At 53.9% G+C, this 26,756-nt stretch overlaps 1 protein-coding gene across 4 annotated transcripts; it reads right to left on the bottom strand.

Annotated features, from left to right (window-relative positions):
* Positions 1-964: 964 nt before the first annotated feature.
* Klhl26 (kelch like family member 26) lies at positions 965-26,756 on the bottom strand. 4 transcript variants are annotated; one of them, XM_041675080.1, is made up of 4 exons: positions 26,631-26,756; positions 6,785-6,967; positions 6,570-6,585; positions 965-3,929 (listed from the first exon to the last, which is right to left on the bottom strand). In XM_041675080.1, exons 2-4 carry the CDS (start codon positions 6,858-6,860, stop codon positions 2,348-2,350), a joined length of 1,674 nt encoding a protein of 557 aa, XP_041531014.1. In that variant the 5' UTR covers positions 6,861-6,967; positions 26,631-26,756; the 3' UTR covers positions 965-2,347. The 4 variants fall into 4 exon arrangements, with proteins under 4 accessions (XP_041531014.1, XP_041531013.1, XP_041531016.1 ...); XM_041675079.1 differs by lacking the exon at positions 6,570-6,585; XM_041675082.1 differs by lacking the exons at positions 6,570-6,585; positions 26,631-26,756 and adding an exon at positions 17,004-17,075.

The following is a 26,756-nucleotide window of genomic DNA, read 5'->3' as shown; positions in this document are numbered from 1 at the left end:
AAACAGCTTTTTCATGTTTAAAGTTTACAATACGAAAAATAATTTTCCTTCCTTTAGGGGGGGTGGAGTGGGCGCCAAGGAAGGGGCAGGGGCCCCCAAGAACATTCCATAAACTGGCTCAGATGGATCTGCACAACCCTCCCAGTTAGATACGGCAGCGCCCACCCTCTGCAGGAGTCCCTGCCAGTTCATTGGGGACAAGATGTTGTGAGGTGTTATGTGATCTGGGGACTGGTGGCTGGCAGACACCTCACCCTGCCCTCTGCAGGGTCTGTGCTTCTCGCTGGAGGCATTCTCTCTGCAGGAAGCTCAGGTTGGGGGGAGCTGGAATGCCTTGGTGGGTTCTATTTGGATCCTCCGGCAACCTGGCTACTCCCCTCCACACACCAGCTCTATTTTAGTACCCACTGCTGAGGACAAGGGCTGAGGTAGCAGGAATGAGGTGGAAGGTGACAGCAGTCTTGAGTATCAGAGACTTGTCCCCAGCTGTGGCCCTGTGCTGAGCTGGGGCTCGGAGGAAGAAAACAGGTTGACCGCCCCACCATAGCCTCTGCGACTCATCTGCAGCTGGGGTATATAGCTAAAGAGAGAGAAAGGCTTCTGGGGGCGGCAGCTACCTGATGAGGTCTCTCACCACTTCCCACACACCCTCTCCAGGCTGCCCACCCAGCTCTGGTATCCTGTAGCTCCCTGTTCCGTGGGAGAGGCCGGCAGGCTGTGGGAACTCAGCACTGGTCGTCGTTATTAAATGAGAGGACTCAGCAGAGTGCAGCAGAGGACGGGGGATTTCTCCTGCAATGAGGGTTGCACAAAGGTAACATCTGTCTGTCTGTAGAGAGGGAGACACTTTAAATCACCAGAGAACAAGTCTTTTGTGGAAGACAGTGGACTGCCTTTTTTTTTTTAAAGATTTATTTATTATGTATACAACATTCTGCCTCAATGTATGCCTGCATGCCAGAGGAGGGCACCAGATCTCAGTACAGATGGTTGTGAGCCACCATGTGGTTGCTGGGAATTGAACTCAGGACCTCTGGAAGAGCAGCCAGTGCTCTTAACCTCTGAGCCATCTCTCCAGCCCTGGACTGCCTTTCTTAAACAAGAGACAAAGCACACAACATCTGTACCCAGCATGGGAGATGGCACATTCATTCTCCACAGCCTCAGCTGTGCTTGTAGTCAGATGAGGCCACCCCACCTGACAGACAGGCCACCCCACCTGACAGACAGGCCACCCCACCTGACAGGGGCCACCCCACCTGACAGACAGGCCACCCCACCTGACAGACAGGCCACCCCACCTGACAGACAGAGGCCACCCCACCTGACAGACAGGGGCCACCCCACCTGACAGACAGAGGCCACCCCACCTGACAGAGGCCACCCCACCTGACAGAGGCCACCCCACCTGACAGACAGAGGCCACCCCACCTGACTGACAGGGGCCACCCCACCCGACAAACAGAGGCCACCCCACCTGACAGACAGAGGCCGCCCCACCTGACAGACTGGGGCTGCCCCACCAGAAAGGGGCCACCCCACCTGAAAGTTGGCTTTTGTGTTTCCTGTTGTGGTTTCTGTGGGTTTTGTTGTTCTGAGACAAGGTCTCTCTGTGGCCCTGGACAGCATAGCCCCTGCAATAACCCTCCCATCCATCTCGAGTCCTGGAGCCGGCCACTGCACTCGCTTGACTGGTCTTCTTAAAAAGGTGGACAGCACAGGCAAAGAATGCTGCCATCCCGAATGACCAGGGGACCTCTTGGGGATGCTGGAGTGTGCGTGTCACGAGAGTCAGGGGATTGGGGTGAAGATATGTGTCTCTGTATCTGCCACCTGTCACGGTGCCTCTGGGGCACCCTTTGGCTCCAGTGTCCGGAGTGCTGCCCAGGCACCAGGAGAGCTTATCCACAGCGTCTTAAATCACACTCCTTTGATTGTGTACATATGTGTGCCCTGTGCCCACGTGGAGATCAGTGGGAAATTTTAAGAAGTCAGTCTCTTTCTGCCTTGTGGGTCCCAAGACAGAGCTCTGGTTATCGGGCTTGGTGGCAGTGCCTATACCCACTGGACAGCCAGGATTTTAACCGGCCAGGACACAGGGAGGGGCAGTTCCCATCGGGACTTGGGTATTTTGTGCCCACAATTTTATTTTTGAGTGTGTGGCCAGGACTGAGGGAAATCGAGGCTGAGTCACACAGGACAGCACAGAGATGCACCCTGGGCAGTGGCTACGTGTTGCCCATAGCTCTGGAACCAGATCTCTCTGCTGTCTCAGGGCTGAAAAGTAGGGGCCCCGAGGGCTGGGGATTCGACACTCATGGGGAACACAGGCAGGCTAGAATCAGAGCTACCTCCCGTGGCCAGCGCGGGGCAGCAGGACAGCGGCACAGGCAATGCCTGCGAAGGACTCGGGGAAGTGTAGGTCTCTCTCCCACTCGTCTGTCTCAGTGTTGTACACCTGCACAATGCCTGTGACGTTGTTCAGCCTCCAATTGTAGCCACCCACAATGTAGATCTTCCTTTCCAGTAGGCAGCAGCCTGCCTCCGACTGGCCGGTGCGCATAGGGGCCACACTGGTCCACTGGTCAGTATCGGGCACGTAGTACTCCACCGCAAGCACATCGAAGCAGTGGTCCACATGGTCCATGCGGCCACCTAGGGCATAGATGCGGCCTGCAGCACCCAGCATAGCGTGCAGCACGCGAGGCTCATGCATAGGTGCCCTGGGCTCCCAACGATCAGCCGCTGGATCATAGCACTGTACCGCCTTCTTGTCCTCAGCAGAGACACCATAGCCGCCTGAGATGTAGAGGCGACCAGCAGCTGCAGCACCCGCATGGCCCCAAGTGCGACGCTTGAGCGGGCAAGCAAAGTCCCAGCTGTCACGGCGGGGGCAGTAGCGCTCCACAGAAGCCAGGCTGCCTGCGCGATTGCGGCCACCAGTGGCATACAACAGTCCACCCAGTGCTGTGAGCTGGAACTGCACGCGGCTCTCACGCAGCGCCCTCAGCCGCAGCCAGCGATTGCGCTGCGGGTCGTAGCGGTAGCAGGCGTCCACGGCGCCCTCGCCACTGCGGTGCTGCAGGTGCTGGCCACCTGCCACGTACACGAAGTTATCAAGTACAGCCACGCCTGCGTGGCTGCAGCCTAGCTCCATCTCCGTGAGCTCGCGGAAGTGGCGGGCCCCAGGCTCAGGCAGCTGAAATACCTTGCTGCTGACTGCTCGGTCACTGTCGGTATAGGGTGTGCCTCCGAAGGCCACTAGGGATGTTACATCTGAGCGTACAGCCGTTCTCGGCGACTGCATGTCATGCTGGCGACAAGGCAACACGTGGTAGCTGAAGGCCTCCAGCAGATATTGGCGACACAGGGCATCGTCCAGCATGACATCGAGCGTCTGCACGCTGTCCACCAGCTCAGCCGGCTGCATGAGCGGGAAGCGCACATGGCGCAGCACGAGGCTGGCACGGGCACGGCGGGCGGGATCATGCTGCAGCCAGCGCACAGCAGCGCGGAACAGGTCGATCTCGGTGCAGCTCTGCAGCCGGTTGCTTTGCAGGAAAAAGACAAGGCGCTCAAGTGGCAGGCGCAGGAAGTCCTCCTCAGCGGCAATCTGCAGGAAGTGGCGGAACGTGAAGGCATCCACTGACTCTCGTAGCGATGCCAGGCTGAAGGTGGTAGCCATCTGTCCAATGTGCAGGCATGTCTCCACACTCATGGCGGCTTTCAGAAAGTCCTCGCACAGCTCCACCACTGGCAGCATCTGCAGGAACACAGCGGCGCCCAGCACATCCTGCACACAGTCCAGGTCCAATGTCACCTCCGCACTGTAGGCGAAGTCAATGATGTGGCGCAGGCCTCGTGCAGACACACCGTGCAGCTGGATGATCGCCTGGCTGGCCTCGCGCATGCCACCAGTGAACATGGCCCTGAAGGTGGCAACACACCTGTGAGCAGGGCTGGCAGTGCACCCAAGCTATGTTCTGCCCTCACCCACCCTGTGTAGCAGCAGGGAAGCCAGCCATTACTGCTGGCACCTCTGCAAGGGCCCCCCAACCCCCAAGGCCGGCCAGCAGGTCTCTTGAAGAGACACCAGTTGCAGATCTGCAGCTACCTGTTGCCCGTGAGTTCCAGAGACAGTGCCAGCCTGTTCTTTCCACCACTACAAGAATCCGGGGTTTCTTCACTGACTCCCTGCAGGCAGGATAACTTCCCGTTCCCCGGGTCTAGGTCCCAAGGGCATTACTCTGTCCATTACTGCTGTCTTCAGGGAAAGCTCTGGAGATCTGACCAGAGTCAGCTCAGTCCCCAGCCTGCGTGAGAGACCTCTGTCGGGGTCTCTGGAGTCAGGTAGCAGCTGGTAAGACGAAGCAGACTCATACATGCGGGCTCTGGGAAGGCCTGGGGTCAAGTCTCAGCTCCCAGCAGGAAGCAGAGGTCTGTCATTCCTGTCACTTCAGAGCAGCCCTCACAACTGTGGCAGGCTTTCCTGATAGCTCTCAGTAAGGGAGGGACAGGCCCCCATCATCAAAGATGATGTCAACCCACAGTGAGCTTCATGCAGCCCAGCTCAGGTCACACCAGGAGGGAGGCCGTGGGTGCCATGGAGGGGATGCCACCTAATGGCACTGTTCTGTGGGTCAGCACCCAGGGCCCTCCTGCAGCCATGAGGAACAGCTCCCAGACCCGACCTCAGCCTGGCCCTCAAGAGTCCCCACCAGTCCTTGGACACTTCAGTGAGAAAAGAGGCCAGACCAGACGACAGGATAGAGTTTTGCCTTTTAAGGCCTCGCAGGCTACACTGCCAGAGCGGGGGTGCCTTTAAAAGGCATGGCTGGCTGGGCCGCCCACCCGCCCCCAAATCCACAGTAAAAATAGCATCGATGCCCCAGTTGGCTTGCCTGCAGCAGCTCCCCAGAATGGCCTCGCTGAGCCCCAAAGAGAGCAGCTGGGCCTAGAGGGACATGGGGCCCAATACGCACCTGGGTGGCAGTGGACCTGGAAGACCTGGTCCTCTTAGAACGGGGGTCACAGCTATTCCTGCTGACACCCCTGCTGGCAGGGCACCCTGTAACCAGCCACAGTCCCAGCATAGGGGACAGTAGACATCCGTGTGCCAGTGCAGGCCTGAGGCCATGGAGGAAACAAGAGGATAGCTCTAGGGCTCAGAGAGCCTCCACATGGATACACAGCTCCCATGTCCGGCCAGTCCCTCGGGCAGCAAGGGGTTCATTACGACTTCACCCCTGCTGGGTACACGAGGATGTGGAAGCAGTATCAGGAGTTCACGGGCAACCTAGGTTTCACTGTGTGAGGCTAGCCTGGGCTACATGAGATCAATCTCCAGAGAAAAAATAGGGGAGGTGTGCAAGCCTGCAGGATTGCTCAGGGGTTAAGGTACTGGCTGCTAAACCTGACACTTGAGTTGGAACCCCAGGATGCACACTAGGAAAGAACTGATGCATGCAAGATGTTCTCCGTCCTCCATGTGCACACGTGGAGCACGTGTGCACTCACCACACACACGCACACACACACACACTCACCGTGGAGCACGTGTGCACTCACCACACACACACACACACACTCACCGTGGAGCACGTGTGCACTCACCACACACACACACACACACTCACCGTGGAGCATGTGTGCACTCACCACACACACACACTCACCGTGGAGCACGTGTGCACTCACCACACACACACACACACACACACACACACACACTCACCGTGGAGCACGTGTGCACTCACCACACACACACCCACACACACTCACTGTGGAGCATGTGTGCACTCACCACACAAACTCACACGCACACTCACCGTGGAGCACGTGTGCACTCACCACATACACACACACACACACTCACCGTGGAGCACATGTGCACTCACCACACACACACACACACACACACACACTCACCGTGGAGCACGTGTGCACTCACCACATACACACACACACACACACACTCACCATGGAGCACGTGTGCACTCACCACACACACACACACACACACACACACTCACCATGGAGCACGTGTGCACTCACCACACACACACACACGCACACGCTCACCATGGAGCACGTGTGCACTCACCACACACACACACACACACACACTCACCATGGAGCACGTGTGCACTCACCACACACACACATACGCACACGCTCACCATGGAGCACGTGTGCACTCACCACACACACACACATACACACGCACATGCTCACCATGGAGCACGTGTGCACTCACCACACGCACACGCTCACCATGGAGCACGTGTGCACTCACCACACACACACTCACCACACACACACGCTCACCATGGGCATGTGTGCACTCACCACACACACACACGCACACGCTCACCATGGAGCACGTGTGCACTCACCACATACACACTCACCACACACGCACACGCTCACCATGGAGCATGTGTGCACTCACCACACACACGCACACGCTCACCGTGGAGCACGTGTGCACTCACCATACACGAAATTGAAACAAAGACTTAAAAAAAGAGAGGGGACCTAAGGGTTTAGTTCGGTGTCAGAGTGCTTACCCATCATGCACCAGGGCTGAAAAATAAAAAAGCAGAGGTCAGGTGTGCTGGCACACTGGTCACCTCAACACCAGAGATGGGGAAAGGTACTGTGCTTTTGAGGCTAATTCAAGCTACAAAGTAAAACACTATCTTTAAAACAAGGTGGTGGTTGCCACATAGGTCCCCGCATAGGAGGCAGAAGTGTGAATTCAAGTCCCCAAGGCCAGGCTTACCTAAAGTAGTCACTGCAGGCTGCCAGGACCACCTTGTGTGCATGGAAGGCTTCGCTGTTGACAGTGAGGACCACATCGAGCAGTTGGCCCTGTGCACGGAGGGCGGCCAGGCCCTGAAGCAGGCCGGTGCTGTGGCCAGCTGCAGAGAAGGTGCACTTGAGGGCCCCACTCCTGTCAGCCAGGCTGCAAGGACAGCAGAGAGGCATGGCTCAGAGACACACACAAGGACATGGAGCACACGTGAAACTGTAGTACCGAGGGACAGAAGCAGTCGGAACAGAGTCCCACATGGGAGGAAGCAGGCTAGACGGCACAGGAAGTTGAAGGGAAAGACACCATTAAACACACAAGGGTCTCCTTGTGGGGCAATAAAAAAGCCTCAAAACCAGGCAGAGGTCAAACCTGTGTCATTTGGGAAACACTGCAAGACTGCCTACCAGAAAACAGGTTGCTCCTAGGGCATGGCTGAGGGGTGGAGCCCCTGCCTAGAATCCCCAGTGAGGGGCTGTGGGCGTGGCTGAGGGGTGGAGCCCCTGCCTAGAATCCCCCAGTGAGGGGCTGAACACTTCATTCAGCACTCTGGATCAGCAGGGGGATCAGGAGCTGAGGGTCATCTTCAGCTACAGAGTAAGCTTAATGGCAGCCTGGGCTGTGTGAGAACCTATTTCATAAACACAAATAGGTGGAATGCAATGGGAGGCAGAGGCAGGAGGATCTCTGTGAGTTCAAGGCCAGCCTGGTCTACAGAGTGAGTTCCAGGACAGTCAGGGCTTCACAGAAAGACTGTCTAAAACAAAACAAGGAAAGTCAAAAGACAAGCATATCCTCATGCCCATCTGTCCTCATTTCCCTGACTCAATTCACTCCCTGTCCAGCCTCCACCAGCCTCTGTTGTTCCCTTTGGATACTCTTTGCTGAAGCTCTGTACATAACACCCCCTTCGGAGCGCAGGAGGGGGCAGTGCTGCTGAGAGCCTCCATCAAGCCTCCCCAAGCCACATCCCCACAGGACCAGTCACCCTCCACCCTCCTCCTGCTGAGCTTGCTCTCTCTATGAGAGTGCTACCCCTCTCTCAGGATTACCAGCCCTTTGGGACCTGCCCTTCAATTCTTGGGCCAGGAATGTGGGGCACTGGGCTTTCCAAGAAATGAGGGAAGGCTCTGGGACCCCACCCACCAGCCCCCAAATACGGAGCTTTCAGAGCTGGATGCTATTCCAGCTGCACAGGGCACCTGACCCCATTATCCCCGCCAGCTACCCAATTTGGTGGGTAGGGTTGGGCACTGCCACGGTTGATAAGGCCTGTGCTACGGAGAGGTACAGGCTGCCCTGGGGAGGAAGTCATGAGTCCTTAGGATGGCAGGAAAGTCCAGGATCAGCACTTAATGCCAAAATATTGGGGAGGGAAGGGGTCCAGGTAGACCAGAGACCCTGGCTTGCTGTGTGGGTCTCCTAGGCCAGGTAGAAGGTGCCAATCTCTGCACTCACCACTGTCTTCTTCAATAGTAACAGCATTCTGACCAGGCTAATGTGGCAGTCTGAGTCCCCATTCTCTGGTTCACGAACCCTCAGTAAGGCCTGGGATGCTTAGGACTGACCATATCCCTCAGGAGCCTGCAAGGTTTGGGAAAACTGAGACACTCAGTGGACACGTACAGTCTGTGCAACAATGCCAAAGCACAGAGGCCCAGCTTCCTGCCCCAGCTCAGAGCTGTGAGGAGGCTGCTGGGGCTGGGGTCTGTGTCTGCAGAGCCCCTGAGAGCTCGTGGCTTGCCTGAGCCTATCCGATGCAGTGCAGTGTAGGCCTGGGTCAGGGCAGAAGCCACAGACTGATAGCCAGGCTCAGATTCACTGTGGGGAGGTGTCCCTGTGCAGCCTCCCTCCTGGGGGGTGGGTAGTTAAAATACACTCCTGTCTTCCATGCCCATGGGGTTCTGAGGCAGGAGGATTGCTACAAGTTCAAGACCATCCTGAGCTGAGTAAGACCCTGTCTCATAAAACGGAATAAAAGGCTATGATGGCTCAGTGGGTGACGGTGTCAAGCTCGACCCCCGGAAGCCACAAGATATTGAGGTCAGATTCATGAGGTTGCCCTCTGACCTCCACACACAGGTACTCATTTCCCCCAAATAAATGTAAAAAAACAATCAGAGTGTCCCAGCTGCAGGGACCCTGGCTCTGTATGTTGAGGGCTGGTACACATGCCATCTTCCACTATGGTCCCCAGAGTCACCCACAGCTGCAGGCTGAAGCCCATCAGCTATGAGATGTAGCCTTGAGGGTCACCAGTAGCAGCACCTGTGCGAGTGGGCTGGAGCAGGCCACACCCAGAGGCTACCAGTCCTCTTCTCACCCTGCACCGTGCACACACGTGACCTGATTTGTGAGTTCACAGGCTTTAGGAAGAGCAAGGGGAAACAGACACGTGCACACCCCAGATAAATGGTCTGGGAGGGGCAGATGTCCCCTGGGGGCCACAGTGTAGCTATTGTCCCACTGGCAGGGCGCTAGAATCAAAGGACAGGTGGCGCAGCAGGTAAAGGTGCTGTGGCCTGAGGACCCGAGTTCTGTCCCTGAGCTCACAGGGTGGCAGGAGAGCTGGCGCCCACAGGGTGTCTCTGACCTCCACAGTCACTACGGTACATGCCCAGTCCCCAAACATGAATAAGTGCAATAATAGGTTTTTTGGAGGAGGGGCTAGAGACGGGGGTTCTCTGGGTAGCCCTGGTTGTCCTGGAACTTTCTCTGTAGACCAGGTTGGCCTCTGATTCTCAGAGATCTGCCTGCCTCTGCCTCTGCCTCCTGAGTGCAGGATTAAAGTGTGCCACCACCGCCTGGCTATTAATAATTTCTTAGAAGATCAGTGAGCATATAAAGTATGTGGCACGAGCCCTCTCTGACATACTGGCTCAGTTTTCCTGAGCTCTCAAGGGAGCAAGGTCCTCTGGAGTCACCATGCAGCTCCACAACCCACAGCCCACAGCCCCTGGGGGGGACAGACAAAAAGCCAATGGCAAAGACTTCTACAGTAATGTAAGGACTTTCTTAGTTCAAGGAGAGGGGACAGAAGACTGTGCACCAGATGTGCTGCACTGATTGGAGCATGTGTCCTTTGGACACTGGGCTACTGTGATTCTCCATATGTAAAAAGTGTCATGAAATTAATACAAAGCCTGCATTCTGATGAAAGGTGCTTGTGGCTGGAGAGATAGCTCAACGCTTGAGTACTTGCAAGTCTGGCAAACCCAAGGTCAAGTCTCAGCACTCATCCTAACTGGCTCATAACTAAGCACCTGTAGCTCCAGTCCAAGGGGATCCTGTGCTTTCTTTTTGCCTCCACGAGTACCTATATACATGTGGCATGCACTCACACACACATATTATATACATAAATAAAAGTTTAAAATGCAGGGGTTGGAGGGATTGCTCAGTGGCTAACAGCGATGGCTGCTGCTCTTGCAGAAGACACAGGTTCAGTTCCCAACACCACACAGAGGTTCACAACCATCTGGAACTCCAGTTCCTGGGGATCTGACACCCTCCTCTGGACTTCACAGGCACTGAACACATGTACACAGACTTTCAGGCATGCCAAACACATATATATCCATCAATAAATAAATGAATGGAGAGATGGCTCCGAGGTTAAGAGCACTGAACGCTCTTCCAGAGGTCCTGAGTTCAATTCCCAGCAGCCACATGGTGGCTCACAGTCATCTGTAATCTGATCTGGTTCCTTCTTCTGGCCTGCAGACCGAACACTGAATAAATAATAAATAAATAAATTTTTAAAAAATAAAAAATAAATGAATGAGCAAATAAAGGATGAAGCAGAGTTGGGAGCCGAGGGCTAACAGGAAAGGAAGTAGTGCCCTGAGAGGGTACTGGGTGCCAGCAGGAGCTCAGGCCTAAACAGGGCCACACTAAGCCTTCCCACCTACAAAGGGATGTCACTTGGAACCTGATGAAACAAATGGAACCTGCAACCCCACGGACAACAAAACTCACATACTTACGTTCCTACGTCATGATGCATCTATGTGGAACCCCTAACCTACTTTTTGTCATCTACACACGCACCACACCTAGTGAGATCTGCATGCGGTGTGTGCAGCTGTCACCATGCACTCTGTGAGGACTAACAAGGCAGGAGCCTAGCTCCACGGTGCCCAAAGTGTCGACATCCTTCTCACCCAGGGCTGGACCGTGCACTAGGAGCATGACAGTCACAGGACTGAGCACAGCCCTGACTGGCAACTCAGGCAGGGACTGCCACAGTCGTCCTGGTAAATAGACATGCTGTCACCGCCTTCAGAATGGCTTCTGTCTCTGCTCTCAAATTAGCACTACTCGGCCATGGCCACAAAGCTGGGCAGCAGTTAATGCAGAAGCTCGGTAAAAGTACAGAGAACAAGAAACTGGGTGCTCAGCCATAGACAGGACATCTACACCCCACACTCTCTAGACTTAGGGAACATTGTGGAAGGGGGTCGGGCAGAGAAAATGTGAGAGCAGAGGATGGGAGGAGGACTGAAGGGCTGTCCCCGCACATAGCGTGGTGACTGCACTCAGGAACCACTGGGGCCAACAGCTCACCAGCGGGCTCCAGTAACTAGACGCAAATGTGCATACACATAAGGCGGGAGGAGATGGGAAAATTGGGGGGTGCACAAGATCACAACATGTATGAAATTATCAAAAATAACTTATTTTTTTAAAGAGCCAGGTGGTTGTAGTGCACGCTTTTAATCCCAGCACTTGGAAGGCAGAGGCAGGTGGATCTCTGTGAGTAGCCCAATCTACACAGTGAGTTCCAAAACAGCTAGAGCTGTTACACAGAAAAACTCTGCCTCGAAAAACAAAAAAACAAAAGATTAAATAAAAGGTTTTTAAAAATGGGAAGCCTAGAGCTTGTGTGTGTAGCGTGGACCCATTCTTCTTCAAAGGTGGTTGGTTGCCTGCCTTGAGGATATAGGCATAGGGCGGGAAGGTGCTCAGGGCATAGCTGGTGTGAGCCAGCCCATATTCTCACTGGTGAGAATGGCCTAGGTGGGGAAGGCCCAGTGCCTCCTCTCCTGAGTCCTCTGTTGTCACCTTCCTTGAAAACAAAGGTGGACCCAGAGTTGAGATGACTCTGCAGGTGACATTGCTTGCCACCAACCCTGACAAGCTGACAGTCCCTAGGCTCCTCATAGGACAGACTGTCCTCTGACTTCTGCAAGCACACAATGTAAGGTGTGCACACGCACACACAGAGGCAGGAGGAGGAGAAAATTAATGTAATTAATTTGTTTTAAATGGGAACCCAGAGAGGTGATCAGAGTCTAGGTCCCCCGAGGAAATAGATGGGCATGAACCTCAAAAGAAGAGGCAGCAGACATGGCTAGTGGCACCTCTGGTCTTCTGGTCTCTGCAGCTGGTCCCCAGGCATTAGCAAGTCCCTGCCGTGACTACTATGTCCCTCCTGGCTGAGCTGCCCTGTGGTGCTCCCAGCCCTCATCGTGCACAAAAGTATAGCTCAGCCAGAGCAGGGATGACTAATGTCACCTCTGCCAGCACCAGGGCCAGCTCTGGGAGGAGGGACGACCCATTACTCAGAACAATTCTAGACAGTGGGCAGCCGCATGGTGGGGCCCCCTGAGCCACTCTGAATCTCCAGACAGCCACTCGAGTCATGGTAGTCGGCCCATGAGTCATCAGAGCCAGTGCGTCAGCAACCCTGGACCGGACAGTCTCTAGAGGCCACTCACCACCCACCCTGGCTGCACCTCAGAGTAGCCTCACATTCCATCTCAGGCCTGGCTCAGCCCCAGCCGTCCTGCCATCCCCCTGCCTCCATGTTCCCTCCACTACTGACTGCCGAAGGCACCCAGGCAGAATGCAAGCCTGTGCTACACACAGGCTCACACCCAGGCCATCCAGAGTGTGCACAGCCCTGAATAGGTGCGTGGCCCTGAGGAAACTACCTGTTTGGGGACCCAGGTGTGGGAACCCTACTCTGCAAGAGTTCTCACCTCCAATCCTGTTCTAGGGATAGTGAGTCAGAGCAGGCAGCTAGAGGAAGTGACCACAAGTCCTGCCAAACCAACTGTGGCAAGCCACCCTAGTGACTGGAACCTCCAAGAGCATTGAGAGCTGGAAGCTGGCAGGGGACATGGCCTTGTTCCTGAGACCAGCTTTCCAAACCCCAGAATCATTCTCAGAACATCCAGAAACAGTCAAGAACAAGAAGGAATTTCATGGAAACATTTCTTTGGGGTTTAGTAAAATCCGTTCCCACCCCCGCAGAGTGCAGCCCGCTGCCTCACACACCCTGTTCTGACGCCGGTCCCTGCTCCCCCAGCCCGGCCACTTCTACTTTCAATGCCAATTTCACTTTTATTGTCCATGTGGCTCACTGGAGCAGACACGGCTGGCTGGCTCATGCGCCGGCCGCACACTGCTGCCCCGCCCTTGGTCTTCCAAACATGAGTGGGGGACAGAGCTTCAGGGAACAGTGTACTGTCAGGCTGGCCACCACAAACCAGCAACGGGGCCCTGGAGCATCTTCAAGACCATCCCCAGAGAACCTGGATGGGCAGGGATGAACACAGTGGCGTGTCAGCACTGGGGACATCAGAATCTTGAATGAGTTCAGACTATGTGGAGCCTCTCGCCCTGTTCAGCCATCCTCAGACCTTTGCACAGAGCTGGTGCTAGGCTTCCCCAGGGCCCTGCGATCCCATGAGCTAGCAAATGTCCTTCCTTTAAAAAAAGGGAAACTGCTGGGCAGTGGTGGCGCTCACCTTTAATCCCAGCACTCAGGAGACACAAGAAGGCAGATCTCTGTGAGTTCAAGACCAGCCTGGGGCCGGGCGATGGTGGCGCACTCCTTTAATCCCAGCACTCGGGAGGCAGAGGCAGGCGGATCTCTGTGAGTTCGGGACCAGCCTGGTCTACAGAGCTAGTTCCAGGACAGGCTCCAAAGTCACAGAGAAACCCTGTCTCAGAAAACCAAAAAAAAAAAAAGACCAGCCTGGTCTACAGAGTGCATTCTAGGACAGCCAAGGCTACAGAGAAACCCTGGCTCAAATAAACAAATGAATGAATGGAAACTGAGGTATACGGACGTCTCCTAGTTTTCAGTACCTCATCTTCCTGTCCACACAGCATTCTGTCACCAACATTCCAGTGGCTCCGGCCCGGACTACCAAGACAGAGGGTGTAGAGCTCTGTGGGGTCCAGCACACCCACCCCATCCTGCTGCCATAGCTACCCAATGTTCCAGCTACAGGATCGACTCACTATGCTCTGGCACCAGACACGCAAGTCAGTGGCCCCCACTCTCACTCATGCCAGCAAGTCCTCCCCTGGGACGCCATGGCTCCCGGCCCACAGCCTGCTCCCTCCTCCTGCAGTGGCAGCCCTTTTCTTTTGGGCTCACCTCTAGTGGGGCGGAGGGGGTAGGCTTGCTCCAGGATGGCCTATGAGAAAAGAAAGCCAGAACTTGGGAGGGGCGAGCAGAAGTCCCTTAAAAGGCCAGCTGAACATGGGGACGTCAGGCTCACCAAGCATCTTTCCCGCTGAAGATTGTGTCTGGGCTGCGCCTGAGGGCTGCAAGGGCTCAGGTGAGGCAGGAGTGTGTCCTGGACTGGGAGGCACTTCCTTGAAGAACCAGCACCAGATCCCAAGGACTTCTGGGAGTGAAGGATGCTGTTCCCAGTGGCCCTGCCCAGCGCCAGTTCAGCCACATGGCAGGGCGAGCCAGAGCCCCTGCCTCCTGGGAAACAAGTGGGGCAGGGACTCCAAGAATGGAGTGCCAGAGGGAGGACATGCTCCACATTTGCCAAACTCAGCAAGGAGGGGTTGTGCTCTAGAAAGTGGCTCGAGGAGGATATGCGGTATTGGCCTTCCATCTTCCTGAGCAGTGCCAAGTCCTCTGTCCACAGCTTGTTGTCTGGACCACAGTTGGATCACAATACTTGGTGTCACCATAAGAATGCCCTCCACACGGACACACACTCGGGAGGCGGAGTGGGACGTGTAGTCCTGACTGGCTCACTCGCGGTCTGGGAACACTCTGAGGCACAGAGAGACTCACACAGCCAACACAAGGACCCCTCACCAGTTCAGGTCCTAGCTCCCACAGCCTGACAGGCAGGTGCAGAAAGTCACTGAGATGCAGCTGGGAGGTTCCAGGTTCCAGAGCTGGCCTACTCCCCACAGCCAGGTTGAGTTGGGGCAAAGCTCCGGAGCCAGAGGGGGCAGAGCACCCAACTTCACCCCAGAGGGAGAAATGCAATGGACCCCCACTAGGCACTCCATCACCTCATGAGGAATGGAGGCCTCTGCAGACGAGGGAGAACCTGCCAATCACCTGCTCCCTGCAGAACTTCATCTGTCTGCTCCTAGCCTGGCTGATGTCCACCCCACAGTGAAGGAGCTGGGCAATGTTAGCCCCTTGGACAGTGGGTGGCAAGGCAGATGGGTGGGTGGGTGGGTTGGAAGGTTGGTGAACAAGTGCCTAGGTAGTAAGCACTCCTCTGTGTACCCGTTTCTAAGCATGGCCTTAACACCCTCACACATCAGCAGGTGGTCAGCTCCCCTACCTGTAGGTGCTTACAGTGAGCCCTGCTACTCCATCTCCATATGTAGTCAGTCTTCGCGCCCCTCATAGTTCAGAGAAGTGCCTTGCCAAGGACCAGTCCCTGGAACCCTCTCCCACTACCCCATCTGGGGTGGAAGACAGCAACAAGCTGGTTGCCCTTGGCAGCAGAGATGAGGCACCAGGCCACTCAGGCCAGAACCAGCATGGCAGCTCAGCCCAGGACCTGACTACAATCCAGCAGCCAATCTCTCCATTTTGCAGATAGATGTCTAAATCAGCTCTTTCCCACTCAACCTCCTCTCCTACACACTTTCCTGTGGTGGGAACCCCAGTCCACTATCCTCTGCCCAAGAGGATCAGGCAGACTTACTCCTTGCCTGGCCAACAAAAGTGTCCTGGAACCCTGACCACTGTGATTGATGAGATGAGGGAGTGGTCCACATGAGCCAATCAGAATATTTCTAGGATGGCTGGATTCCTCCTTCCTTTCTTTTTTGCCCCAAGACAAGGTGTCACTGTAGCCCTGGATGTCCCGGAACTCTGTTCTGCAGACCAGGCTGGCCTTGAACTCAGAGATCAGCCTGCCTCTGCTTCCTGAGTGCTAGGATTAAAGGTGCATGCCACCACTGCCTGGCATTACCTGGGACTTCTTAGGTACATCCAGAAGGAAGTTCTCTTTCCCCTGCAGAGTTGCCAGGTTGGAGGGGTCGCAGAGGGAACAGTTTCTCTGAGATTCCTCAAGGGTGTGTGTGTGTTTGCACACACACATGTGCCACGGCATGCATGTGAGGATCCTGGGCAGAGCACAACAGCAGGACCCACCGCGTGCTGAGCCGTCCTGCTGACCAAGAGGGTCGCCTTGGGACAGGTCCTGTCGGGTGCCTTGTTCCATCGCTGTCTACTAGATTCCTCTGTCTTACTGAACCTTGAAGTAGGCTGCAATCAGCCAGCACCAGTGTCCTCTTATCTATGCTAGGAGGCCAAGCTGATGGCAAGTGGGCAGCAGCTTTGCCAGGACAGCTTGCTCCACTCAGGTTACCAAGAAGCTGCATAAATCCCGACAGGCTGGCAACACTGACCCACGTCCTCCCGGAGTGTTGAAGGCGATGAACAAGGGGTAGGTAGAATCTATGCAGTGATTCCTGTGAACCAGGGACATCATCTACCACACACATGGGGACACTGGCATGTGAAGAGGGATATAGACAGGAGGCAGAGCGTGACCAGCAGTTTTCCCACAATGCAGCACACAGCAGCTGCTGAGGCGGGTGGAGAGGCTGCTTGAGGGCCTTAGTGGCTCTTTGGATGCCTGTCACCTGACAGCTACCCCACCCAACCCAGTTCTGACCATCGGGGTAATGGAAGATTCCAGGAGATTCCACATCTCCGCTCTTGCTCTCTGCTTTCAAGCTAGGCTCAAATTCTCCCGTCCCTTGGAGAGCATGCTCCGGATATCCAGGCCAGACACCCCGCCCGGTTCCTGGCTTTGACCCCTGTGGAATTTCAGGGCTGTGGTGTCAGAAAACATCTTCAGCCTCATCCTTGAGTGAACCCCCCACCTCCACTAGGCCCTTTAAAAGCTGAAAGGTCGCACCCTGCAGGCTGAGAGAGCTCAATTCCAAAAGTACTTACCCTGCAGGAGAAGTTAAAGCTCCGGCTGCTCCTGGACACAGTGGACGCCCAGCCCTAAGCAGCTGAGCATGAATGGGGATGCACAGGACACGGGAAGCAGTACCGGGAAGGGCGGTGCAGAAAGGGCCAGTCCAGGGTTAACAAGTGTTAAGAGAGCCAGTCTGCACAGCTGCACAGCAGCTACCAGAGCAGGGGGGTCCTCCGCCTGGGGACTCCAAGGCCCCCACCTCCACTGCAGGCAGCTGGACTGCTCGGCTGCCTTCACTTCCAGCCAAGAGAAGGCTGTGCAGGGCTGCTCTCCCTGTTGATTCCCTAGACCCTATTTCCAAATAAAGGATGAAGCCTCTCGGCCCACTGACACACTGTCAAGGTCCTGGCTGCAGGTGCACATGCCCTAGAAGACATAAAACATGATTGGGCAGTTTAGGGATACAGAGGCCATCAGCAGCTAAGGGCAGGAAGAGGCTCTGCTGTGAGAAGCTGGGAGGCTCAGCAGCACCAGGCAAGCGTGTGATCCTAGAAAGGTTCTTCTGGCCCAAGTTAGAGACGATAATTTATAACCAGGCCAAGGGCTTGGGCAGGGTGGTGGGCAGCGAAGACTCAATGGCTGGGGCTCTCCCTAGGGTAGCTGCTAACTTCTTTTGCATGGAATGGCAGTCTTAGGGCTGGAAGAAGTCTCCCCCCCCCAAGTTCACTGAGCAGAAAGAGCCCAGGGGCTTTTCTGGAAAAGCCGAGATTATGAGCCCAGGCCCCATGCCACCTCTGTCTATGAGACCCTTGGAGATGGCACAGCTGCTCCAGGTCAGAGTCTCAGTCTCCCACACACCCTGAAGGCACATCTTCATCTTCCAACTCCCAGCCCCCGGCTTTGTGGAAACCTGAGAGCCTATGGCCCACACCCTGCTCAGTGCATTAGTGCCCAGTGCCACACATTAGTGGCTCCCAAGCCCACTCTGTCCCAGGCCCAGAGGCCTTCAAAAACAGCAGGATCTGAGTGGGCACTGCTCTGTCTCTTTCTCCACTGCTTACACCTGGTCTACAGGAGGTCTACACAGGAGGTCAGAGATACCCAGGGATACCCTTAGCGGGTTAGGCGTCAGTTAAACTGAGAAGCCATCTGTGCTGAGAGGAGTTTCCCAATGTCACCCATCCCTACCTCAGGGCTCCACAGTCCCGGGGCTCCCCTATCCCTATGCTCTGGTGAAAAAAAAAATGACCCAGGTAAAGAAGGGGCCAGCAAACTGTCAGGGCTTCATGCCAACAGGGCACTGGCCCCACTAACAAAATCTTTCTCAGGCCAGGCATAGTAGTACACACCTTTACTCCCAGCACTTGGGAAGCAGGTGGATCTCTGAGTTTGAGGTCAGTTTGGTCTACATGGAGAGTTCCAGGACAATCAGGGCTACATAGTGAGACCCTCTTTTAAAAAAAAAAAAAAAAAAGCAAAATAAAAAACCTCAAGCCAATCTTTCCAGTAACCAAGCCAATGATAAGGAGGTTATTCCTGGTGCTCCCAGCCCGCCACAGTCCAAGCTGCATGTGTCCTGTGTGGCTGTCTACAGCACAGCTCCTACCCTGTGATGGCCACAAAGGCCAGCCAGTCCAGCCCACAGGACACGATGGCTGTTCTCCCAGGTGGTCCTCACTCCTGGTCCACCTGACTACAACATGGTGAATGATGCCCAGGCACTCAAGGAGCCTGTGGAGAAGCAGCAGGCAGGATGACAGGATGGGCAGCATGTCCTATGAGTGGACAACCCTAGTCCCTCCCATGCCTGCATGGCCCCAAAGGGCCAAGGGTATTGGCTTCTAAAGTGGCAATGCCTTGCCTGCTATCCCTCTGTGGGGGCCACAGTGACTCAGAGTCTCCCTAGCATTGGGAAGAACCAGCCTCCTTAGATGGCTCGGCCTTGGTGGGGACATGAACATTTAGGGAAGCCTGGTTCACTGAGCATGACAAGCATTCTGCTACCACTTCCCATGTTCCTGCCCTCCAAATGAGGCCAGAGACCAAGTGGCAGAGTTCTCATGGCCATGTGACATCCGTGTCTTTACAGCCCTGGTGGCTCAGACCTCAGTTCCCTCGAGGAGGGGCTGGCTGAGACTCAACCTGGAAGGAGGTCTCTCAAAACAAGTACTCTTTGTTTCCTGGGCCAGGCTTTGGCCTCCTCTCTGCTCGCCACCAGCTTGGTGGCCGTGCTGTCCATTGGGCTTCAACTCAGACATTATGACAGACTCTGCTAGGCAACAGAATGGTTTGTTGCTCCCGAGAGACAAGGAAAGGGAAGCAAGGCTGTCCTCCCGCAGTCAAGAGAGAATTCACAACAGACAAGTTACATAATGGAAGGGGTAGGTATGGGTACAAGGCCCTGAGCTGCGTCAACATGACATGGTAGGGAACACAGATGTCTTTCCCAACAGCCAGCTGACATCAGCCTTCTTAGGCAGGTGAGGTCATGGCTTGACAGGGTGCAGAGCTGTTCCAGAGATGGTGACATAGTCAAGGCCAGTGTCCCTGTTCCTGGGGACTTCAAACTGTCTCCCCAGAAAAACCTGATTCCATGGAGGGATGTGGCCAGGCTGAAAACAGTTGCCCATAGCAGACACTGACCACCCACAAGGCCCTCTGAGAGAGGACAATCACCAATCACACCAGTCACTAGGTGCCACATGAACACTGTCCCATCACTCTGCACAGAACCCCACTACTGTGCACACAGTCCCATTGGCATGGCACCACCCTACTGGTCTACAATGAAAGGTTCCAATCCAGCAAAAGACTGAACAGCCTGAAGCCACAGCCGGGAGCAGGATGTGGACTATTCCCACTGAGACCAAAGTGTTCTCAATGGTGCTTCCACGGCAGGCCAGCTTCTAAAAAGGAATGCGTATCGGGCAGAGTCTGGCACAGTGTCCCCACAGCTCTCCTGCCCTGCCCTGCCCTGCCCTGCCCTGCCCTAACGATGCTGTGGGTAGACACTGCAAGACAGTCCTACAGAGCAGAGCAGACGCTGTCTCCAGCTCTTGCAGAATGGAGCCAAACAAACATCTTTACTTATGAATTACTAGACTCCGGGTGTTAGCTTAGTTCAGTTCACTTCTGGTTTTGCTACTCAGTATGAAACCTGGGCTTGCTGCATCCTAAGCATGCCCTCTACCACTGAGCAGTCCCTCGGGTACATTTCCCTGCCCTTCCCTTTTGTGTCTCTCTCTGAGTTCAGGCAAGCCTGAAATTCACTATGTAGCACAGACTGGCCTCAAACTTGAAGTAAACAACCTTCCTAAATGTTAAAATTACATGTGTCATGACAGTACCACTTTCAGCTGGGACAGTTAGAAACCAACACAAAAATGAGCAAAGTCCACCAGGCGATGACAATACAAATAAAATGGTGACCAGCCACATACTGGAGTATCATTTGATCATGAAACGGTGACCAGCCACATACTGAAATATTATTTGATCATGAAACAAACAAACAAAAACCCCAAGACTAGAAATAGAAGCAAACAGATGACAGTTCTGGGGTACACAGCAAGTCACTGCTAAGGGAGATAGAGAAGGAAGGGATGGAGGGAAGAAAGGAAAAAGGGAGAGGAGAGAGGGGAAGGGAGGGGAGGGGAGGACAGAGGGCAGGAGAGCGTAGGAATTTTGTCACCTCACACAATCCATCAGTGTGTAATGTCCACACAGGTAATTCCAAAGAGAGGAAGCAGGGCTGCCAGGCTGGGGAGGAGACTGGTGGGTCTACATACGTGTATATCTCTCTGTGGATGCGCTAAACGCCACTGTTTACTGAGAAGGGTAGATTTTATGTTACACAAGTTTTACCTCAAAAGATAAAAACCTAGGTAAGTTTGGTGGCATATACCTGTCATCCCAAAACCACAGAAATGGGGGCAAGGGGATAAGGAATTCAAAGTCAGCCTCAGTTACATATCCAGAGTGAGGGCAGCTTGAGCTACACCACACTGCCTGAAAAAAAACTGAAACAAAACAAAAGCTGAGGGGTTGAAGGTGGCTCAGTCAGAAAAATGCCTGCCACAAAGCACGAGTTTAGATGGCCAGTGCCCATATTAAAAACACAGAAAAACCAGCCAGGCACAGAGCTGCATGCCTGTAACTACAGCACTGGGGAAGAAGACAGTGATCCCATTACAGCAAGCCCAGACTCAGGGACAGACTCTGTCCGAAACAAAACGAACCCTCTCCAGACAATCACCAAAGAGGTAAGGGGATAAAGGAGGACACTTGACACTGACCTCTGACCTGGCACACACACATATACTACAAATACACAAACCAAGAAATGCCATGGAGATGACTCCGTAGGTAAAGGCACTTGATGCCAAGTCTGACAGCCTGAGAGAACTGCCACCAATAGTTTTAGCTGCGCCCCCATGGGCATCTGCTTTCTCCCTTGACATATCTAGAACTGGGAACTCCATCAAAAGACTTGTCTGGAGGGGCTGGAGAGGTGGCTCAGAGGTTAAGAGCACTAGCTGCTCTTCCAGAGGTCCTGAGTTCAATCCCCAGCACCCACATGGTGGCTCACAACCATCTATAATAAGATCTGATGCCTTCTTCTGGCGTGCAGACATACATTCAGGCAGAACATTGTATATGTAATAAATAAATAAAACTTAAAAAAAAAAGACTTGTCTGGAGAGATCATACATGTGGGAAGGGAAGCACGGCTATGCTGTTAAATGGGCTTGACACGCCAGGCACACTGCAAGCTACCCACCGCTGTGTTTCAGACTAGGGAGGCTGTAAGCTTTGCCTAGAGCAGCTTCTCTCCACAGCAGGCAGCACTGAGAATAAGAAACATGGAGTTCTCGGCTCTAAATGGGACATCTATATAATCTTTCCAAGGCTTGGGAACATCATGGACAAGATGGAAACAATCTAAGAGCCAGAGCTGGAGAGACGGCCCAGTAGATCACAACCCTGTCCGCTCTTCCAGAGGACCTGGGTTTGCTTCCCAGTTCCCACATGGTAGCTCACAGCTCCAGTTCCAGAGTCTGACGCCCTTTTATGATCTCGAAGGGCACTGCATACATGTAATGCATAGACACGCATGTGGGCAAAGTACCCATCCATGAGCCAGGGCTGTGGTACTCAGACTCATAGCAGCTGTCATGGTCAGCACAGACTCCAGGCTCATGAGGCTCCACCTCTGCTGAGGACTGATACCCAGCAAAGGTCGCCGAGGGAGGAAGGAGTGACATTTTCATCAGTGGTGTAGATGCCAGGAAAGGACCCACGGTCCTGTAAACAACCTAATAAAATGCAAGGGTGGAAGGGGACAGGATGGGAGAGCAGGCAAATGTGACCCATTCCACACATCATCATGATGTCCATTACTCATAATTAACACGTCCTAATGAAAACATTTTTCAGTCCAGGCCACAGTGGTGGCCCAGCACTCAGGAGGCAGAAGAGGCTGATCTCTGTGAGTTCGTGGTCAGTTTGTGCTGATATTTTGTTTGTACTTTAACAAATAGTTCGCCTGAAGATCAGAGTACGGAGCTAGCCACACTAGTTAGCCACAGAGGCCAGACAGTGGTGGCCTACACCTTCAATCCCAATACTCAGGAGATAAAGGCAGATGGATCTCCATGAGTTCAAGGCTACCCTGGGCTACAAGTGATTAAATTAGTCTAAAAGAGAAACAGAGCCAAGTGGTGGCTCACACCTTTAATCCCAGCACTAAGGAGGTAGAGACAGGAGTGATACGGCTAGGGGGAGGGGGACTATAAGGCAGGAGGAGACAGGAGCTCAGGATATGGTCTGAGGTTTCGTAGAGAGGGCATTCAGTCTGAGGACTTGAGATAGGATACCTCAAGTATCCTATTCGGTCTGAGGATTTTGTAGCAGCAAGAATTGGGGCTGGCTGCTCTGCTTCTCTGATCTTTCAGTTTTCACCCTTAATATCTGCCTCTGGATTTCTACTATTAAGACCAACTAGAAATCACGCCTCACTGGTCTACAAAGCGAGTTCCAGAACAGCCTGAAACCTTGTCTCAAAAAAACAAAAAGCAAAGCTGGGCAGTGGTGGTGCACACCTTTAATCCCAGAACTTGGGAGGCAGAGGCAGGCGGATCTCTGTGAGTTGGAGACCAGCCTGGTCTACAAGAGCTAGTTTCAGGACAGGCTCCAAAAACCACAGAGAAACCCTGTCTCGAAAAACCAAAACCAAAAAAAACCAAAACAAAACAAACAAACAAAAAAACAAAAAGCAATTTAAAAAAAGACTTAAAGTTACTAAAAATAATAAACAAACATGGATTTTGGGGTTGGATGCACACTTTAATAAAATAAAGCCAATAAGCTACTCACTTTGAAAAACATAAACTGCTCATTTAAGAAGAGTAGAGAAAGAGGCTGGAGAGATGGCTCACTGAAACCAAGTGCTCAAGCAGAAGGTCCAGATTCAAGTCCCAGCCACAACATGGAGGTTCACAACCATACATAACTCTAGTTCCAGGAGATCCAGTGCCCTCTTCTGGCCTCTAGTGACACCAGGCATGCCCATGGTGCACAGACATAAATACAGGCAAAACTCTCACACACATAAAATAAATAAATCTCAAAATAATAACTACTGAAGAATAACTGAAAGGAGGGAAGTGGGCTAAGTGAGGTGTGCGCCTGTTCAAAGCCAGCCAGCGCTAAGCAGTAAACGTAGGCCAATGAAGACCTGACACAAACAGCAACAAGTGAGACCTGGGGCTGGAACCAGCTTACAGTGAAGGTCCAGGAGACCCAAGTTCGGTTCCCAGCACCCACAACAGGCAGCTCACAGACACAGCTCCTCATCAGGCCCAATCTTCTGGATCCACCTGGATGTACTCTCAGACACACACACACAGATACACATGCATGAACTATAAAAATAAATCTTTTAAAAAGTTGGCCCCTGTGATCTGATTAGTTGCCCCCTCTTACCCCAGTGTCCCCATGCACCCCACTGCAGGCCTCCAGTCCCCAGCAGCTGTCACCCTTCTGGGTGCATGTGTCCTCGGCTCCTGTGCAGTCCCTGGCTGTGCTCTGAGCCCACATCGGAGCTCCCAGGTGCCAATTAGCACCTCCTCTTGGTAGCAGTAACCCTCTGGTCACAATGTGGACTCATGTCCACAGACCACCAGGCCTTTCCCTGCCCAGAGCCCCCCACGTGAGCTCCATGTTCACACGGACCAGAGCTCCTGGCTCTTACATCCATGTTCACACGGACCAGCGCTCCTGGCTCCTACATCCATGTTCACACGGACCAGCGCTCCTGGCTCCTACATCCATGTTCACACAGACTAGCGCTCCTGGCTCCTACATCCATGTTCACACAGACTAGCGCTCCTGGCTCCTACATCCATGTTCACACGGACAAGCGCTCCTGGCTCCTATACTCACAAGCCAGTGACAGCCTGAATTTCCTTCTTGGCCTCACAAGGATAGTTCCTCGCTCTGGTCAGTGTGAAAATGTGGGCAGTGAGTACTCCTAAGAAAACTCCTAAGTCAGATGCTCTTTCCTTCTGATTCCAGATCAATTCACAAATGAATATAAATGCAGGCAGTGTACTACAGCAGGTAAGTTTGCAAGTTCAAGGCCAGTGGTGCTACACAATGAAACACTGTCTCAAAAATGGGTGTGGGAACTAGATGGTGGTGGCACAAGCCTTTAATCCCAGCACTCAGAAGGCAGAGACAGGTAGGTCCCTGTGAGTTGGAGGCTAGCCTAGTCTACAGGGTGAGTTCCAGGACAGGCTCCAAAGCTACAGAGAGCCGGGCGGTGGTGGCGCACGCCTTTAATCCTAGCACTCGGGAGGCAGAGACAGGCGGATCTCTGTGAGTTCGAGGCCAGCCTGGTCTACAAGAGCTAGTTCCAGGACAGGCTCCAAAGTCACAGAGAAACCCTGTCTCAAAAAACCAAAAACCAACAAACAAACAAACAAGCAAACAACAACAACAAAGCTACAGAGAAATCCTGTCTTGAAAAGCAAAAGAATAAAAAATAAAAAAAATAAAGTGGGGGCTGGAGAGATGGCTCAGCGGTTAAGAGCATTGCCTGCTCTTCCACAGGTCCTGAGTTCAATTCCCAGCAACCACATGGTGGCTCACAACCATCTGAAATGAGATCTGGTGCCCTCTTCTGGCCTGCAGGCAGACACACAGACAGAACATTGTATACATAATAAATAAATAAATATTAAAAAAAAATAAAAAGTAAAATTGGGGGTGTGACTTAGTAGAGTGCTCACCTAGCATGCATGACATAAACAGGAATGGCAATGCATGCCTGTCATCCTGACACTTCAGGGTGAGGCAGTACGATCAGCGATTTGATATTATCCTCAGCTACACAGCAACTTTGAGACCAGCCTGAGCAACATGACTTCTTGTCTTGGAAAACCAAAATAAAGTAAATATTTTAAAACATCTATCATCTTTATAGAAATTCTTGCCAGACTGGGCGGTGGTGGTGCACGCCTTTAATCCCAGCACTCGGGAGGCAGAAACAGGCGGATCTCTGTAAGTTCGAGGCCAGCCTGGCCTACAAGAGCTAGTTCCAGGACAGGCTCCAAAAGCCACAGAGAAACCCTGTCTCGAAAGACAAAACAGAAAACAGAAAGAAAGAAAGAAAGAAAGAAAGATTGATTCTTGCTGGGCAGTGGCATGGCATGCCTTTAATTCCAGCACGTGGAAGGCAGAGGCAGGTGGATCTCTGTGAGTTCAAAACCAGCCTGGTCTACAAAGTGAGTTCCAGAACAGGCTCCAAAGCTACAGGGAACAACGAGAGAGGGGGGGGGGGGAGGAGGAGGAGGAGGAGAAGGAGGAGGAGGAGGAGGAGGGAGGGAGGGAATTCTGAACCCACCTCAGGATTTGACCAGGGAAAAAAGGTAACCCCATTGGACCAAAGGATTGAATTTGGCCCCTGTATCTGAGGGCAAGACCTCTAATCCAATCCTTTAGCCTGAGGTGAGGGGAATTTGAACCTAATGTGGAAGAGGTCTCAAAGAAAGATTCTATGCACTCAAGACCCTTTCGCCTCTCTCACAGTGCTCAAACTCCCCAAACACACTCCTATCTCTCACAACCCCTGGAACTTCCCGGCCATCAGGACCTACTGAGGCCCCAAAGGCAGACTTAAATGTCCCCTCCAACATGCCCAAGCCTTGTTCACCTACCAAGTCCCTAGACAGTTCTCTGCCAATCAGGACCTGTTAAGGTCTCCTAGTGACCTCAGTGTCTCCCCAGGCATTCCCAGGCTCCCAGGTGACTGGCCTCAATGTCCCCCTCCAGATATACCCAGGCCTCTTATTCCCTGCCAGGCCCCTAGACGGCTCCCTGTTCATCAGGGCCAGTGGAGGTCGCCAGGTGGTTTCAGGGGACGCCTTGGTCCCCTGCCAGGTCCGGGGGTCCTTGCACAGCCTCCCATATTACCTTCCCAGGCCCCCTCCAGCCTCCGGCTCCGCAGCTCCCAGGAAGCTCGGCCTCAGCTTGCTTTCAGGCGCGTGCGATTGCTCAGGACCGTGGCAGCCGGGGTCCCGGGACGCTCACGCCCTGGCGGGCCCAGGACAGCGCCGCCCCGGCCAAGAGGTGCGCGCCCATGGAGGCGCGGGACTCACCTGCTCGGGCGCTCAGGGCTCTGGCCGGAGCCACTGGCGCCGCCGGACTCCGCCATCTTCCACCGCGTACCCGACCCAGAGGGCCGCGCGCCGACCCGGAGACCGAGGCCCGGGCAGCGGGCGGGG

The sequence above is a fragment of the Microtus oregoni genome, unplaced genomic scaffold, assembly GCF_018167655.1.
Source record: "Microtus oregoni isolate MIOR12 unplaced genomic scaffold, Mior012 000025F_ref0000491, whole genome shotgun sequence".
In the NCBI taxonomy this organism is placed as follows: Eukaryota; Metazoa; Chordata; class Mammalia; order Rodentia; family Cricetidae; genus Microtus; species Microtus oregoni.
This window is presented reverse-complemented; position numbering and strand designations above follow the sequence as displayed.